A 19,915-nucleotide genomic window follows, 5' to 3' on the forward strand; every position below is an offset into this window, starting at 1 on the left:
ATGTTATCGATATAAAATTATGAATATTATTACTATTAAATTTTTATTCATCATTCATCATCTTCAATGTTAGATCTAAAATGTTGGTATTATTGTGTTTCTTAATTCATTTATTGACATCCTTAATTAAGTAAATTATACAACTTCGTCAAATCGTTTAATCCGGTAATCCATTATTAAATCGAATTTACTGAGATCAAATTCAATTTAGAACAAAACATTTGAGATAGCTAATGGAATATAGCGAACAAAGGGTGTATGGTGTACTTTGATGAAAACATCTAAAGGCGATGCGACATAGTGGTCAAAAACGAGTCTTAATCGAAAATGCTCGGATTACGAGAGATTCCAATAAATCCCGGGCTCGGTTGGACGTAAACACCAGTTTAAGTAATGGACTAACTCCTGATTAATTAGTTCCCCACAAGAAATCTCTGGGTGCTGTTCAATTTAACTAAGTAGAACGTTTTTTGGGATGATTGAATGTTTTATTACTAGCCGGTTCTTGGCCATGCTTGCGAACTTTTTATTGCTCAAGGAAGTTTCTAGTTATGGTCTCTTTTAAGTAAGTATGTCGTAAAAGATACATGCTGCCGGAAAAGTTAAAGAATCAAGGAATTTCTTTTCATTGTTAATTTTGTAGGCCATTAGCTAAAGATTTGCTAACAATTGCGCGGAATTTAGAAGAAGATATCACAAAGACAAGTGTCTTTGAGGATAGAAATATGTTTACAATATACCTCTAGTATTTAGTACATAAATACTACAGAAATTAGAGTAGTTAGGTTACAAATACACATGCTGGAATGTACATATTTAAATTCTCCACTAAATGTTTGAAATATTGTCCTGAAATATTTATATTTTGTCATATCATATTTCTCTTCACCATTCAATGAATGATGGATATGCCTCATTTACATCTACCGAAACATTCACCGATTCGAAGTAACATTTAATCCTTATTTGGCGGATGTTTAGTGAAACGGTTTTAGACGATGGGTCGCGAATTGAGCTGGGATTAAACCGGTACTAAGCGGATTGCTCCTGATCGATGAGCTATTTGCATTCGTGCACTAGCTTGTTTACCCTGGATGCCTTGGTTATGTAAATAATAATAATTAGATACATGATGAACAATTACAATACATGCTTGACCTCCTAGGTTAACACTGGAATATGCGTTAACAATTAATTATTAATTAAACATTTAATAACAATAATTATTCAGTTTAAGACTTACAAAGATCAATGTTTGCGTGATAGCTGTACTTATAACTTGAATAGAAACTATGAAATTGAAATAAGTTTTGTAATTTATTTCTGCTTTATTTCGTACTCTTATTGAACTCTACTTTCTATTATTATTTGTCGCTACGATTGGAATAGAGCTCTGTATTATTATTATTGATTTATTTGATTACTAGCTTTCCGCCCGCGGCTTCGCCCGCATTTTCAAAGATAAACCCGCATAGTTCCCGTTCCCGTGGGATTTCCGGGATAAAACCTATCCTATGTGTTAATCCAAGTTACCCTCTATATGTGTGCTGAATTTCATTGTAATCGGTTCAGTCGTTTTTACGTGAAAGAGTAACAAACATCCATACAAACTTTCGCCTTTCGGCTTCGCCCGCGTTTTCAAAGAAAAACCCGTTCCCGTAGGATTTCCGTGATAAAACCTATCCGTTGTCCTTTGTCGGGTATCAAAATATCTCCATACCAAATTTCATGCAAATTGGTTCAGTAGTTTAGGCGTGATTGAGTAACAGACAGACAGACAGAGTTACTTTCGCATTTATAATATTAGTATGGATAAGATATTATATTACCTATATTCAGATAATATTATGTAGTTTGGTTACAATGGCCTTTTTTAGTAGGTTTAACATTTTCAACATGGAAAATCTGTGATAGGTATATTTGCACGGAAAATCGCATGATGATTAAAAGAGCATGTAATATTTGCTTTTTGAAGTTCTTAACGAGAGGGATGGAACAATGTAAATATTTTACATGAGTTTGAACTCCAGTTAGAAGCTCGTTGGGAAAATGTGCTCACGGTTAATGTTAACTGACGTTGGATTATATGCTGGTATGGTTTTTATTTCATTATTATAGAAAAGCTAGGATATTGGAACGATCTTATTTATCTCTATGTATCAGTGCCGCTGATAAATATTTAACTGAAATTTTAAAACTGTTTAGTTTTAATAATTATAAACGTAAAATATTAATCGAAACGGTATCTCTTTTTAATGTAGATAAATTTGCTTCAGTTTATGATATTTAATATAAGCAGAACAATCTTACAAATGCAATAAATATATTATACTAGCGGTCCGCCCCGGCTTCGCCCGTGGTACATAATATTTACGTTTTCTCTACATAAAAACCATCCTCGTACTTCAAGGAATATAATAAAAAAAGAACTATCGAAATCGGTTCAGCCGTTCTCGAGTTATGCGCTTACCAACACATTTTGCGATTCATTTTTATATATAAGACTAGCGGTACGCCCCGGCTTCGCCCGTGGTACATGTTTACGTTTTCTCTACATACGTACTAACCATCCTCGTACTTCAAGGAATATAATAAAAAAAGAATTATCGAAATCGGTTCAGCCGTTCTCGAGTTATGCGCTTACCAACACATTTTGCGATTATTTTTATATATAAGATATTACATAATTCTGTTTAGATATACTCACATAAATACGTTTAGATTTTAAGCACAAACCACTCACCTAATTAGCAACCAATGTTATTTGTGTTTTATAAATTTCATTAAAGCTTCTTAAAGATAATAAAAAGACAGTGAATGTCGCAAAGATCGATATCTACAACATTGCAATGTTCAATTTTGTATATTCCCAATTGATGCCCGTCAAACGATAAAGCTTTTAACGCGGGAATTGGGAACTGAAAATTTAATACAAATCACTGTCACTAGAAAACATTTCTCGTGTAAAAAATATCGGATTTTTATTTCACATTTATGATTGAATTATATTCTCAATTGGGTATTTGGAATGTTATTTGTAAAATATGTTTCTAAATCGCGCTGATTAAATTGATTTTATATTTTGCTTTTTAACTTTATAATTGTTTATTTCATTTTCTGTTATGTTAATATATAAAAGAGTCTAATTAAATTCATTAGGTAATACTTAAATCTATTTTAAGTTACAGTCAAATAGAAATAACAAATATTATTCGCTTTATATAACCCTAACGTAAACAAATAATAAATCACTGTTTGTCGCTCTCATACACGCATTTGCAAGTAGATCTAAAGCAAAAGAAACGTAAAAGCAATTCCCTGCTAGTCTTTACGGCGTTGATTTAAATCGATTGAATCAATCGGGAGCAGTCGAGCAAATTGATGTCCCCTTGCAATTACATCACAACCTGGGATAGACCGTGTTTACAAGCAAAGCAATGGTAGAGCGGAGCGATAGATTAAAGATAGATATTTTATTATATTTCTTTTCCGTTTTACTCTGTAAGAGAAGTAAGACACATTTTCTATACCATGTTGGTATAATAGCATATTTCGTGGATATACCTAGTCATTTCATTAAACATAAATGTGTTTAATAACGTACTCTTCTTTATTATTCCTTTATTTCTAACACGGATATAATATTATTCTACAAAACGTTAAATGAACATCCATACTAATATTATAAATGCGAAAGTAGGTAACTCTGTCTGTCTGTCTGTCTGTTACTCAATCACGCCTAAACTACTGAACCAATTTGCATGAAATTTGGTATGTAGATATTTTGGTACCTGAGAAAGGACATAGGCTACCTTTTATTGCGAAATATGTACCACGGGCGAAGCCGGGGCGGACCACTAGTATAAAATAAAGATAATGATACGACACATCATATTATGCCTGTGTATCCTACATACCATATATTACCATAACATGAATGACATGTTATTTTATGGAAAGGTAAAACATGAATAGGCGAAAATATTTGTCTATAAGGAATCCTTTCATAATGTCTATTTTCACATATTTTATGATAATATATTCAATATTCTAGACAAAACAGATATAGTTTTTCTTAGAAATAGCGGAATTCTCAACTGTTTATGAAAGCACAGCCTGTGGGACCGCTGGTTTACGATTCACAGAAATCTCTTTAAGACATTATGTTTCAAGTACGAGTCTAGTTTGAGCTAAGGAAAGTTATTACACATGTGTCTTAGACTAAAAAGGGACTGATATCTGTCTCGACAAATGTATGTACAACTTGTTTAACTCTCCGGAAAATAAGGTTGCAAAGATTTATTGTTGAGATTTAATTTTTTTATTCTTAAAAATTACCTTTGACAAAAATAAATACCTACTACAAATATACATAAAAATTGTCTTATTACTTAAAATTAAACAAGACATTTTAAGGTTTCTTAAAAAGAGGAAGCATTAAAAATTGAATGTCGTTCAACATTTAAACCCACGTCTTTCCTTTTACCGCAGCGATGCCTTTACATTTTTATAAAGGTTAAAGAGCAATCTCCAATATCTACATAGAAAAACAAAAACTTTAGCCAATAAATTGATTTTAAGATAAATTGGAATATAGACTTTAGATTCTGGTGTAAACATGTTTTTATGAAACTCGTCTACGTGAACTTTAACGATGAAAATATTGACGTTGAGAATAAATTAGATTTAGATTACAAACTGATTGTTTTGTGTATATTTAGCGTTACAAAGATTTTACCAAGATTTACTTACAGGATTCGATTTGTTTTATTATAGGGTTTCAACTATTATATTATAATAAATCGAATATTGAGGCGAGCCCATATGGATAGATATTTTATTATATTTCTTTTCCGTTTTACTCTGTAAGAGAAGTAAGACACATTTTCTATACCATGTTGGTATAATAGCATATTTCGTGGATATACCTAGTCATTTCATTAAACATAAATGTGTTTAATAACGTACTCTTCTTTATTATTCCTTTATTTCTAACACGGATATAATATTATTCTACAAAACGTTAAATGAACATCCATACTAATATTATAAATGCGAAAGTAGGTAACTCTGTCTGTCTGTCTGTCTGTTACTCAATCACGCCTAAACTACTGAACCAATTTGCATGAAATTTGGTATGTAGATATTTTGGTACCTGAGAAAGGACATAGGCTACCTTTTATTGCGAAATATGTACCACGGGCGAAGCCGGGGCGGACCACTAGTATAAAATAAAGATAATGATACGACACATCATATTATGCCTGTGTATCCTACATACCATATATTACCATAACATGAATGACATGTTATTTTATGGAAAGGTAAAACATGAATAGGCGAAAATATTTGTCTATAAGGAATCCTTTCATAATGTCTATTTTCACATATTTTATGATAATATATTCAATATTCTAGACAAAACAGATATAGTTTTTCTTAGAAATAGCGGAATTCTCAACTGTTTATGAAAGCACAGCCTGTGGGACCGCTGGTTTACGATTCACAGAAATCTCTTTAAGACATTATGTTTCAAGTACGAGTCTAGTTTGAGCTAAGGAAAGTTATTACACATGTGTCTTAGACTAAAAAGGGACTGATATCTGTCTCGACAAATGTATGTACAACTTGTTTAACTCTCCGGAAAATAAGGTTGCAAAGATTTATTGTTGAGATTTAATTTTTTTATTCTTAAAAATTACCTTTGACAAAAATAAATACCTACTACAAATATACATAAAAATTGTCTTATTACTTAAAATTAAACAAGACATTTTAAGGTTTCTTAAAAAGAGGAAGCATTAAAAATTGAATGTCGTTCAACATTTAAACCCACGTCTTTCCTTTTACCGCAGCGATGCCTTTACATTTTTATAAAGGTTAAAGAGCAATCTCCAATATCTACATAGAAAAACAAAAACTTTAGCCAATAAATTGATTTTAAGATAAATTGGAATATAGACTTTAGATTCTGGTGTAAACATGTTTTTATGAAACTCGTCTACGTGAACTTTAACGATGAAAATATTGACGTTGAGAATAAATTAGATTTAGATTACAAACTGATTGTTTTGTGTATATTTAGCGTTACAAAGATTTTACCAAGATTTACTTACAGGATTCGATTTGTTTTATTATAGGGTTTCAACTATTATATTATAATAAATCGAATATTGAGGCGAGCCCATATGGTTAGAATATGAAAAAAAATTATATGATTATTATGCGAAGAAGTTCGGATCTCAAGGGTCAATTCTCAATATTATTTTCAAATACATATGAAAAAATAACACTAGCATCGTCAGTAATCAGTATCTACTAAGTATGATGTTCCGTGTTTGCTCGATTTTTTATAAAGTTGGTAATATGTCATTTTTAAAAGATTTGCGTGATTTCATAGATGAAACATTTTGTTTAGAACTTACATTTTAATTGGTCTGTTTGAGAATCATAATTATGTATCAGGATTTCCAAGATTAGTAGAATCAGTAATTAGTTTAATAATTCCAACATAAATTGCGTAAGACAAAACGATTTTATAGGTACCTATGGGTATAATATACCTATTTTTAAAACTAACCCAGATATTGTCATCCTTCTAGTGGCGTGATTTTTAGGGAAGTATTCTAGGGTAGTATTACACGATCATCCATCACACATGTTTCAAAAAATAAAGGGCGGTATAGGGTTCCACTTAAAAAACACCATTTGAAGCACCGAGGGCGGGTTGTCAGATTGTTTTCGGTACATTTCACGTGACGTGAAATCTCTCACACACACAATTATGGAGGAAAAGTACTTTAAATACATAAAAAAAACCTTTGCTGAATATGATATTTCTTTTTTAAAATAGAAGTGCATTAAAAGATTTTCAAAAGTCACTTGCCACGACCAGAAATCGAAATGGGTAGCTAAAAATAAACGCTATATTATTCTTTCCTTCCAATCGAAAAATGTTATACTTTCGTTAAACAGGGTGTTATCGAGTAGGGTTCCCGAGAGCCGATACGAACTATATTGTGTCCTTTCTATATATTTTTTAATATCTTCTACCCTTTGATGCTTGAATACGTTTTGGGTAAATAAATATAAATACAGTTGAGGATTATCTGATCAAAATCGGGTGGATCTTTTCAGAGATAAGCTGAACAAATAGATTAGAGACAAATATATTTCTAGAAGGCACCTATTTGTTTTGTAATATGTCAAGTTTTTAAGCGCTTGAAACAAAATTGAATATACTGTAAAATCACGTAAAGTTAAAACGATTTGGAGAGTTGCCAGGTAGCAACAAATACCCAAATGTTTGGCAAATTGGTTGTTAAAAATAATGTCTTGGTTGAAATAATATGGTAATAAATTTCTAGTTTCTACACACACTATTTTATCATTTCGTAACATATAATATGGCAATTGAAATGTTCATATAACTTATATGCAATGTTTGATTCGAAGTTGTATATTAAAATGTACTGGTCAAGATGATTAACAAATTCAACATGATATATCTTTAGATAGACGACGGGTTTGTGAGTGCTCTACACAATCATAGCAGTCCAATACCAGTCGCTGTAGCCGAAAACGGCAAGGAGTGATTATTTTTAACAGTTTTAGGTAAAGCAAAAGACGCTTGTCCCAATACCTTCTAACATGTGTTTCTTTTCGTTTTTTCCAAACACATCAATATTTCAATATTAAACCATCAATATAACAAAATACCTTATGAAATATTTATAGTAAGCAAAGATTTGATATCATGTTTTATTCAATTGCTAAGAGGAGTAAGGGCCAAACAAATAAACTCATTTTAGGCTCTTAATAACATCTCTACCAAAGGAAATTCCTTTCAACCATAACTATGATTAGTAAAGAATAAAGTTACGAGGAAGATTAATGATTTACTTTTATTTTACAAATGCCATGAAACCGAATAGAGAAACGCAATAAATAAAATGTTCCCCTAGCCTTGCTTATCAGAGCACGAATTTTTCTTTGGTTGACGATTCGACAGTAAAGCATTGGTTGTTTCATTAAGCATTTTTTCTATGGATCGTGGATTTGAAATGTTATGTAATGATCATGAAAAAATAAGGGAGTTTACTAACAAAAGATTAGTATAATATGGTTGTGCTTTAGTTCTTCAGCACGTCGTACCTATATTACGATTTACGACCTAATTACATAATTGTTCTGTCTATGGTCGATAATTCACACTATAACTTTTGAAATAAATCTCACTTGTAAGAAACTAGTTCATGACTGTTTACCCAAACAGAACAAATAACTTATACAATTGTATAAAATCTTCCCAACTGACCAATAAAAAAGATCTATTCGGATACAACACAACGAGTCCCTTGAGAAATAAGAATCTTATCTATACAGATAAACAAGGCAAGCACTGTACTAAATAAAATATTCGGTTACTGGGATTACAGCGACTAATTTATTGTACTTAACTTGTAATCTTAAGCCCACGGAGCTTGTAAAATGTGTGCGATCAGTGTCGGCCATTTTTATCTCCTTATTTATTGCAAACGTCGTGGCTGCGCTAACGATAGTACGAATATTTTAACGCGTAGTTAGAGTAATTGCCTTCATTTTGTATGGAATAAAATTAACTAGGGAATGGAAAATATTATCTACCCTATTTTACAACACTTGTCACTTGATATAATTTGTAAATAAATACAATATAATACCTACACGTGTTCATTCAAGGTATAAAAGGTTCCAAATTGCAAACGTAGTTGGAACGCATGCATAACTTTTATGCGAATGTTTAAGAGCGAATTAATTGCAAATTAAACGATGTCCGATAATAACTGAAATAAATCACACTTCGTTAACTAAAGCCATGGCGGTCATTCCACAACCGAATTAACAACGTAAACAATTAACGTCGAGAATTCAACCAAATGCCAACAATGTCCACGGCAGTCCGGTCTAGATAGTTGAGAATCCCACCCCAAATCCCGGAACATTACCGCAATCCCATCGCTTCACTTCAAAGAGAAGGCTTAGGATTCCCAAGACTAAGCTACATTCCCTTGAATGTCGTGCCAATTTCCTTTCAGAATAAATTGAATGTGTAAAACGGTACTAGAAGGGTTTCCGGAATGCAATTTTATGCTTTGATGCAATTCTAGTGATTTTAAAATGGATGGCGGGATGCGAAATTGAATTTTAAGTGATTTAGCACTTGAAGTGGTGTCGGCTGACCTTTGCATTGTGTGGTTTTGTTGTGATGGAAATTCAATTCTGGAATATTCTATTGGTTTATTTTTAAATATTTATTTTCTACTAGCTTTCCACCCGCAGCTTCGACCGCGCAGTCAAAGAAAAACCCGCATAGTTCCCGATCCCGTGGGATTTCCGGGATAAAACTATTCTATTTCCCGGGATAAAAAGTAGCCTATTTCCTTTTTTCGGGTATCAAAATATCTCTATACCAAATTTCATGCAAATTGGTTCAGTAGTAAAGGCGTGATTGAGTAACAGACAGACAGACAGAGTTACTTTCACATTTATAATATTAAGTATAGATTGAAACTTATTGAACAATGACGAAATGCTTGTTGTACCTACCTACTTGAAGGTTAGATTAATATGACACACGTTTTTTCGTTGATTAATTTATATTTTAAGTGTTTTTTCCAGGTTTGTGAAAATGAAAGACATATTATATTCATAAAATTCAATATTTGCTCCATAATAATGTCGCAATTTAATTATATTACTCAGAAATTAGTTTATTTGTAACATCGCTGTTGTTTATTTTATACGATCCTCCATAAAATAGTTATGCCTATAACACACACATAACCAACATAGATGTCTTAATTTAAGTAAAGTCTCTCTGAGGAATTAGTATGAACTTAATTATAAACATGTTTGTTTTAAATGTAAAGTTTGCGGTTAACATATGAAATGTTTCATAAACTTATGAACGTTGTTGGCAACAATTAAGGAAACTTCGTCTTGCTTGAATTTATAATGCTGTGAGTTTTATACAATGCAGGAATGAATTTTGCAGTCATATAGTTTAAGCAGATTATTTTTTGTACACATAATAATTTTTAAAATATGTATGTAACTACATCGTTTTAACTTTGACTAGAGGTTTGTAATTGTTAGCACTTATTGTAGATACATTATCAAATTTTCACAATTGTATTATTAGTAACATTTATGAAAAAATTAATAGTATCAAAACATTAATACCATTATAAGTAATGAAACGTTTATAAAATATAATAATTTTAAAAATTGTGGATGGAACGCTGGAGTTTTGCCAATAGAAAATTTATTGATGAAAAGTGAGTGGTCGAGCGTATCATATGCTATTTTGATGTAGATAAATTCTAGTTATGTATCACACTGATATATACGATATAATTGAATTTATTTACTGTAAAAACTCCTCTTTAACGTTTTGAACATTTTATCAAATCAAATAAATTAAATGAAAGAAAGTTGATAAAGGCACTTTAACCCTAACATAATAAAGTCTAGAGCTAAATTTGTATAGCTAAAACATGCAAAGTTTATAGGCGGTTAAGCTCACTTTAACCACCTTTAAAGGTTTGTTTTAAACAACTAACAACCCAATAATTGGTTACTTATCTTACTAGTCCTTACAATAAAAAGATTAATTATTGTGAAATACTGTAACAAAGACGTATGCTACGTCTTTCAATACCTATGCATTATGTTAATAATTTTCCTTCTTCCTTGAATGTAAAAAGCATTCCTTTAACAATCATACATGATACATCATACAAAGCAAACAACCAATACATTTATATCCGATTACATTTCAACCTACGCATCACTTTGATGTGGCTTGCAGAAGAAATAAACGTAAAAATCATGAATATTCACCCAAGTGTGTATTCTCGTATTATTCAATTCAGTCCTCAAGAGGTTTTGTTATACGAGCTTATATACGAGCTTCAAATATGGCCGGCGGAAAACATTTCTGTGTCCGTCGACGTGTTACGACGTTTATTTCGCTGCTAAAATAAACCGTGAAAGGTCATTGTTACTATTTTAGGGTTCGGCCGGATTCTGTTTCCGGTGAGGCGGCATTTAAATGTTTTAAATATATTTTCAGTTACAATTCGGGTCAAATTGTAAACTTAGTAACAGATATCAATTCGACAATTTATGCTGGTTCTTGAAATTGACCGATTATACGACATTAGGTACTTACATAAATTTAATAACACTGAATATGGAGTTATACTATGTACTTGTATTATAAAAACCCAATTGGAATATAGATAATTAATAAAAGGAGACAAATAATAAAAATATCTCCTTTTATTTGCAAGCATACTAGGTACATAACCTATGTTTCGGACAGAGATTGGCCCAATACGTTCTATTTGTTTAGGCATTTTATTTATATAGGAATATTGTATCTCATATAACTATCATGAAAGGAAGTAATAACGGGGACCACTTTTATATTATAAAAGAACTAATAACTTATTCCGACAGAATTCTATCTCTACACAAAGGCTCATGCTAGACCCTCATCTTACCCTCTAAATACACAACCACCATATCATCAAGATTTCTAAAAATATGTAGATTAGCAGTAAAATCTATTTATTCTCAAGAGCGATTCAAGTATGTGACTTTGATTTGGTCTCGAAGTAAAATCGCTTTCCGAAAGTAGATGCGGTGAAGGAGTCTATATAACGATCGAAAACGCGAAATTAAATTTCTTGTGAATCCGTATGTTTAATACTTGAGCGTCTTTTTATTGAAGATATTCGATATTGAAGGTCTACACGTGTTTTACAATACAATACGGTTTCTTACACGCAAATACGATTGGCCTTTGAGAGATTTATCATAGGAGAGGAAATTACTTGTCCACGAGTATACCTACGTTGTATCGATTTCAAGGATTATTTTGTCGATTATTTTGTGACATTTTCAAATTGTGAAAAAATGTAAGAATATAATAATACTAGGTTTCCGCCCGCGGCTTCGCCCGCGCAGTCAAAGAAAAAACCCGCATAGTTCCCGTTCCCGTAGGATTTCCGGGATCGCGTCATTTTCCCGGGGTAAAAAGTAGCCTATGTCCTTTCTCGGGTATCAAAATATCTCCATACCAAAGGAGACGATTTTTTTTGTTTGGAGAATAGGCCCACCTCAATTTCTTAGCGTATATTAATGAAATGTGTGTTAATTTGTTCCTTGAAGTCCCCAGATTACAGTGGTGACATTACTTTTACATGTTTTAACCGGAATCTTTAGAAATACGTGTGCAAACTTTCACCTCATTACTACATAAAAACTAACTGATAATGAGCGATTTGTCTTGTCTGACCCATCCGAATCATTGGTTACAATATATTTTAATAAATGAATAAATAAATATTAGAAAACATCATATACATTGTCACGATTTAAAGCTCGGACATCAGACACAACGAAGGTATCTACCACAAACACAGAGACCCGATTTGGTTATAAATAGATATCTTAAGTGGGTGTACCTCAAGTTTCTGGACCTTGATGCGATTTTAGCGATTGGGAAAACTGATTCAATAAGAATCAGTTAGTTAAGTAGGTATATAGGTATTTAGGTAGGTGATATTTTATGACTAGGAGTAGGTACATAATATTAGGATAGGTATCCATTTGCACAGCTATTTTATTGTTCATGTTCAATTGTAATATGCTTATGTTGTAGCAATATCATTTTTAAATAGGTAAAAAAAAACATTGTTTACATTCATTGCAAACATTGACGCAGGGGGCTACGACAGGAGGAATCTGACATATTCCGTCAAAGCAGCCAATAGATATAACATTTCGTTACACGGATTTTTTTAGCTGAGTAGAAACAAATTGTTTTATTTGATAAATGACAGGATTTAAAATCGCTATCAATCATATTCTTACATATAAATAAGAATAAAAACAGTTTCTAAAGTGGTTTATTGAAGGCAATTTTTTTCGCTTTTTGGTTTTATTTTCATTCTATCGATAAAAACGTTTCGTTCCAGTTTTTTTTAATGTTGGCCATTGTTCTTGGTTTGTAGACAGCACACTACAGCAGGGATGATATCAAAATAAGGCTTTTTAATTCGATTTCATGATTCCGGTTTCGTTTGTAAAACAAGGAAGTTACAAAATTCATAATATAATTTTATATTTTTACACGTTTTTTTTATGACTATACGTTACCGAGTCTTGTTGGGCCCACAAAAAATAGTCTCCTTTCATGAAAATTGGTTCAGTAGTTTAGGCGTGATTGAGTAACAGACAGACAGACAGAGTTACTTTCGCATTTATAATATTAGTATGGATAAACAACAAATAAATAATGTGCAGAGAAAAATATGTAGAGCATATTAATAATTACTCATTTCATTTAATTAGAGTGATCTATAAGTTTTTAACTAAATAAGATAACTAGGATATTTTTAATTATTATACATAACTTTTACTTTTTTAATATCAACGATGATGAATTTATAATTGTAACATCATGATTAAGCGAAAAATATAATGGTCATTTATGAGGAACGAACGATACAATATGTACTTCGCAACTCCATAAAAACTTATTTCGTTTTTATTCTAATTCTCAAAAGCATGCAGCTATTCGAGTAAATAAAAAAAATAAATAAAAATACAACGTTTTATTCATATAAAAAAGGAGATATTCAGTACTTCTTATCAGTCTCATTGAAATATAGTTCAGACTACCATTAGAGGTGCAGTATTTTTCAATATAAACGAAATATGTAATAAGAAGCTCTAAGCGACCCGTATGGTAATGGAGCTCGGTGGCTTTAATAAAATATTAATTTATCGAGACGATATTCAAATTATTCCGTTTTTGTCCACAAAATATATTGAAAAAAGCAAATTATGTAGAACATAACTGCCACTGCATACAGATTGCCGCATGTATTTAGGTAAGTGAAATATTAAATTCAAGTAAGTATATTTTTTTCTCTTTTATAAATCGGAATGACTTTTTTAAGTCGTATATATATACTACAATATTGTAGTGTTTCGTCTTTTGACGAAATAATAAAATATTATATATTATGTATACTATAGCATTATAATAGAATAATAAATTATTTTGTGGAAAGGAGAATTTTATTTCTTTGATGTTGAATATTTTGTGGTGAAAAGCTTTAATGTAAAACATCTATAATCCATACTAATATTATAAATGCGAAAGTAACTCTGTCTGTCTGTCTGTTACTCAATCACGCCTAAACTACTGAACCAATTTTCATGAAATTTGGACATCTAGGCTACTTTTTATCCCGGGAAAATGACGTAATCCCGGAACTCCCACGGGAACGAGAACTATGCGGGTTTTTCTTTGACTGCGCGGGCAAAGCCGCGGGCGGAAACCTAGTTTATAATAATTTCGCTTGAAAAAATAAGTAGCTGTTACCAAACAATTGCTAGACTATGGATAGTCCATCTTAATGTCGTCGATATGTAAAATTAATAAATCTCTTTTAAATCACTGAGACCTTTACAAATCTTAAAATCTAGCAGAATGCAACAGTTTAAAAACAACAACATTATGTACTAACAGAATACCTGTAAATTGTTACATTGACATGATTTTAAAAGAGCAACTACTTATGGAGTTTCTTGCCAGTTCTTTTCCATAGATACTGCTTTTCGAAGCGGTGGTAAATGTTAAAAATATGTTATGTAGATTCAAAACTACTTCTAGAAGAAGTCTAATTGAAGAAATAAATGTTTGAGTTTGAGTTTAATCAGATAATAACGAATTAATTATAGTACATAACGCACTATTGTTTCCAAGACACCATGCATCATATTCAAGTAGATTATTACGCGAATCATGATCCTATTATCGCGAATAATATCTCAAATCACGGCATTAAACGTAATTAATACGTACAAAGGATTAGTTAGCTCACCCACTCGTTACGTGACTCAATGTACATGTAACGTTATATAATTAGGCTTCTAACCTTGTTACATAATAAAAGGACGTTGATAGTGAAATATTGATTTCGGCTTTGAATGTTAATTAAAGTCACAATGACAGATTAGTAGTTAGATAAAGTAAGGTTATAAAAAAGCTTTTCGGGAGCCAAAAAGTGTTCTTTCTCTTTGTGGTAATAAATACACACTTTTCGGAATGCCAAAGAGTTAAAAAAATATGAGAATTGAAATGTTATACTTTTTTTTATAAACGATATTGATGAAAACATTGAGTTACTATGTACTACGTACTAGAGAGAACATCGCTAACTACACTATTTGTAACACGAGTTAGAGCCAATCGTCTCAAGCCAATTTTTATTGTTACATTGATTGGTTTTCTTTGATAAGTTTATTAATTTTTTTTTTAATAAGATAAACAATATTTTCTGTTACATTGATTGGATTTAATTTATAAGGAATATCGTCGTCCAGAATATCTACAAAGTGTTTGACTCACTAGCCGCCCCGCGCCGCTGCACATGTCGCACAGATTTTGTTCGTGGTGTCCTCTCTATACGTAGTAATAATACCTCAATGGATGAAAATCGTCAATATTTCATTTCATATACGAAATTTTTAAATCAAATTCAATATAGTTTTAACTGAGCTAAGAAATAAAACTTTTATACCTCTACTCGTTCTCGTTAGAACCGTATCAACACCTAGGTCTTAAACTTAATCTCCTACACAACATGCAGTGTTAAGTTTTCTATTAAATGTAGTTAAAAGTTTCTACGTGCATTTTCCAGAACTTTCGATACTTTTAAAAATAATAACTTATATTATAAATAATAACTTATTGCTATAATAATAGCTTATATTATACTGCATATTTTATCGTCCATTATTATGTAATCTATGTAGGTATTTTGATTTTATAACAAGTTCATTTATGGGTTTAATTAATTTTAATTTTTAATACATATATATTTTAAATTAATAACTCGTAATACGTACCTAATCAAGCTATGTGAGTTGAGTAATTATTTATAATTGAATAAACAACTATGACATAATAAATATTAATTTTTACGTAATTGTATTTATTATATTTTAGCTAATTAAATATGAGTTGAATTGAATTAAATTAACTAAGTATTTAATGACATTTATGTACTCTTGTATTAAATTAAAAATATAAAATGTTACATGAAGAGATATAAAAGTCTATTTTAAAAATAAAATCCACCTATGTTGAACGTAAAACCAATGCATTGGGAATTTTAAAATAAAAATTTTAGTTTCAAACATTTCGCTAAAGTTTCCCAATCTTATCTTCGCTTGAAATAGTAAAATCTGTCCATTCAAGAAATGATAGCAGAATGTCCTTTTAGAAGCATTTTCCAACATTCAGAAGCTTAGTTGAAAATTTTTGTAAAGATAGAAAAGTTTTATATATTTTGTAAGCACTTCTAACCGTAACAAGGTATGTTTCTAAAGTAGTCCCTAGACAGTTACGTAAGCATGACATGCGTTTATGTAAATTGCCATCCTGCATGAACGACGGAACAAAATCTCATTTTTATATAATCCAGCCATAGCCATTAATAATTTAGGGTTAATAATCTATAATATAAAAATGAATCCCAAAATGTGTTGGTAAGCGAATAACTTGAGAACGGCTGAACCGATTTCGTTAATACTTTTTTTATTATATTCCTTGAAGTACGAGGATGTTTCTTACGTAGAGAAAACGTAAATATGTACCACGGGCGAAGCCGGGGCGGACTGCTAGTTTAAAATAATTATGCTAAATAGTGAGAGCTTTTTTTAATGAATGAATCGAATGGATGCGAGATGCATTTATTTTGATGTAAGTAGGTACTTAAAATTAAATGACATACGTTTTTTATCAAGAAGTATTTTTATCTCTACCGACTATTTGAAAAAAAAAAAAAATTCAAGCATTAAATTCATACTATCCTATCCAGCTAAATTTAAACTGAACATGAAAATCTTGAGATCAAAATGAAGTAGATCTTTCAAGTGAATTCTTTAACAATAATCTTATTCATATTCAAGTATGGCGACGGAGGCACGTGGCGAAATCCTGCTTTGAATATTCAGATTTCATTTTCATGAGATATGCAAATTGGTTCGAACATATTTTTCGTATACTCTTGGATTGACATGAATAAAGTATGGTTTGATTTTCTACTGATTTTAATTAGTATTTTATGTATTTGGTAATTTCGCCATGTAAAATACACAAATATTTTACTAGGTTTTAAAAAGATTATTTATATTTTAGATCTACCATGCGTATAGTTTATTGACTCGTTTTAGATCGAAATCTGCGAAGAATTATCACATGCTTTGTTGTATAAGTTACTTCAAAGGACTTGCTGCTTGCTTGCAACCTGCTTCGTAATCATAACAATACAAAATTATAATTATTCATAAAAAGATAAAATAATAAACCTGTTTTTTTCTTACGACATATCGATTTCCATGAACATACTCGTGAATATTGTTGTTAAAAACGACATTTTTCATGCATGTACATTTTACATATAAATAATACCTCAAGGGTTTAATACCTACATATTATAATAAAAATTCTTACCTGTCTTAATTCCGTTGCTAGGTCGATTACGAGCTGGTTTTGATCCCTCTCAAACTCTATTGAAATTTTTGTTTCATGTGGCCCTATACACAAATAAAAAAATCACAACTAAAATATAGTCAATTGTTTAATTTAGAGCTAGGTTATTATCGGTATGTTAATGGTCGATGAAATCTAGGTTTCGAAATGGATAACTACTCGATAGAATATTTAGTTGCTTAGCAACGTAATTGTTTACGAAATCACTAAAATTACTCTTGAGTCTTGATGTTTCTAAGTAAACTTGAAATATAATCTGCTTTTATCCAAGTGCCTTTCATCAGTTCTTAAGGAAAACTTTTAGTCGAGGTTCCTATAATCGATTAGTGGAAACGAATTGAGGATAAAATTTTGACGACGCGATTTATATCGTTACACGAAAAATAAAAAATCAAGCTACTATGACATAGAAAATGATAAGAGTTTTATTTATTAAGAGGTCTTATTCTATTTCTGCCCTACCTAATTTAATTATACTTAATTTATCAATTCATCAAAGAAACTTCGTCTGTTCTACTAAATTTTATTTTTGTTTTTGGCGGCTATTGGCTTTCACATGACATCAACAGAAAAGTAATTGTTCAATTCAAATCAGTAGTTCCTGAGAATAGATCCTACAAACAAACAAACTCTAGCTTTTATATATTTTAAGTTAATAAAATAAATACCTTCAAAAGATTGTATCACAAAAACTGCAATGATGGTCCACAACACGAGAAAGGTGGTAAGGCCCAGTTGACACACCACGCATCTAATTATTATTGAACAAGTTGATTCCCCGGCTATCCTCCGCGCGGGATATACTCTTAGCCATGATTCAGGCATCTTTAAAGGAATTATACATGTTTCTAGATTTTTAATAATTATCCTACCACTAAAAGTGCAGTATTATATCGTGTAAAATGAATAATCGGTATTAATATTTACCATGCAAGTTATTTATTTCTGAGGGGTGCAATTCATGTTGTAAATGAATTAAAATATGGAGTGAGTTATATTAATTACATTCTATTGGAATTGAATCGTTTCTCATAGTTTAAGCTTAGTTAGTGCGATGTAAGATTTGCCTTGATAACAATACTTTGACTTAATTTCCAGATAATATTAAACAGGACAGAAATTACCTTATGTATAACAATTTTAGCACCATTTTTCGTAACTTCTGATTGATTCATTCCGTCTCCCATTAAACCACTTCTAGCAGTGTTATTAAAACTTCTAGTTTTAGGAACATAGAAAGATGTATCTTTTAATGTCCGGAACACACACGGAGAGATACCACACTCTCTACCTCTAACATTTTGATATAAATCACTTATATTTATTTCACCGTCGCAAGCACCTGGTAGTGTGACTCGAAATTCTTTTATTCTTTCATCACAAATTTTACCTCTTACGTTCAAAACATTTGTACTTTTCGTTTCAAAATCAACACCATCGCCACGTAGTTTTAATGTCCTGTCACAATCTAATGGAACTCGTTTGGAAGTTTGATCGTTTTTCCCCTTTCTGTAGAGCGGCTTAACGAAATTAATTTTGCTCTTAAACTTTTCGTGTACAGACTTCCTCATTGTTCTAAAGTATTCGACTGAAAGCTTGAATGGGAACTGTTTTGAGCCGTTCTATAGCGTGCTGTGAACTTAAAATTATCTACTTCCGATACGAACTTAACAGACATCGAGGAAGTGGTTACTCATCAAGACACCGAACTTTAAATAAATGGGTTAATTCCGACGTAAACTGATAAACTGTCCAGTGGTTTTAATTAATAAATGTTCGAAATTTAGCTACATTGGCAGTGTTCTAGCTTGACCCAATTTCTATTCACCGCAGTTGATAATATTCATAGGATATAATTATGGCTAACACACACGTGGTATATATATATATATATAATAATAATGTACTGATACCTCGTGGTCTACGAATGAGCCAACATTTAACAAACTAGCTTTATAATACAGTTTTCTTCTCACATTATCCCGATAAAATAGCCCATGCATTGTTACGCGCCACATAATCTATTTATCTCTATATAGAGCTGTAGAGTGCGTTGTAGAGTTATAACCTTATTTTTCAAAAAATAATTTACTCTATGCAACTTGGCAGAAATACGTCAAATCACGCGTGGTAGGGATAAGAAAAAAATGGCGCGTAACGGAAAAATGTCACGCGTAACGAAAAAATGTTACACTAAATTTTTTTCCAACCCCGATAAAGAAGTTTCACTTCAAAAATGGTGATATCTATTAAGCAACGTACATATTCATTATTAATTCAAATATAAAGTTACTC

The 19,915-nt window shown here is 31.2% G+C and overlaps 1 protein-coding gene across 1 annotated transcript in view; it reads right to left on the bottom strand.

Moving 5' to 3' along the window:
* The window catches only part of LOC149476862 (uncharacterized), a 30,955-nt gene extending 11,764 nt beyond the window's left edge, over nucleotides 1-19,191 (bottom strand). The window contains exons 1-3 of the mRNA XM_089711585.1: nucleotides 18,745-19,191; nucleotides 18,289-18,445; nucleotides 17,582-17,664 (exon numbers count right to left, since the gene is read on the bottom strand). Of these exons, the coding sequence (XP_089567711.1) occupies nucleotides 17,582-17,664; nucleotides 18,289-18,445; nucleotides 18,745-19,191 (687 nt within the window). The remainder of the gene's footprint in view (nucleotides 1-17,581; nucleotides 17,665-18,288; nucleotides 18,446-18,744) is intronic.
* Nucleotides 19,192-19,915: the final 724 nt, after the last annotated feature.

The sequence above is a fragment of the Colias philodice genome, chromosome 26, assembly GCF_061535455.1.
Source record: "Colias philodice isolate Cphi_HAF_F1 chromosome 26, ilColPhil1 Martin Lab GWU primary, whole genome shotgun sequence".
NCBI lineage: Eukaryota > Metazoa > Arthropoda > Insecta > Lepidoptera > Pieridae > Colias > Colias philodice.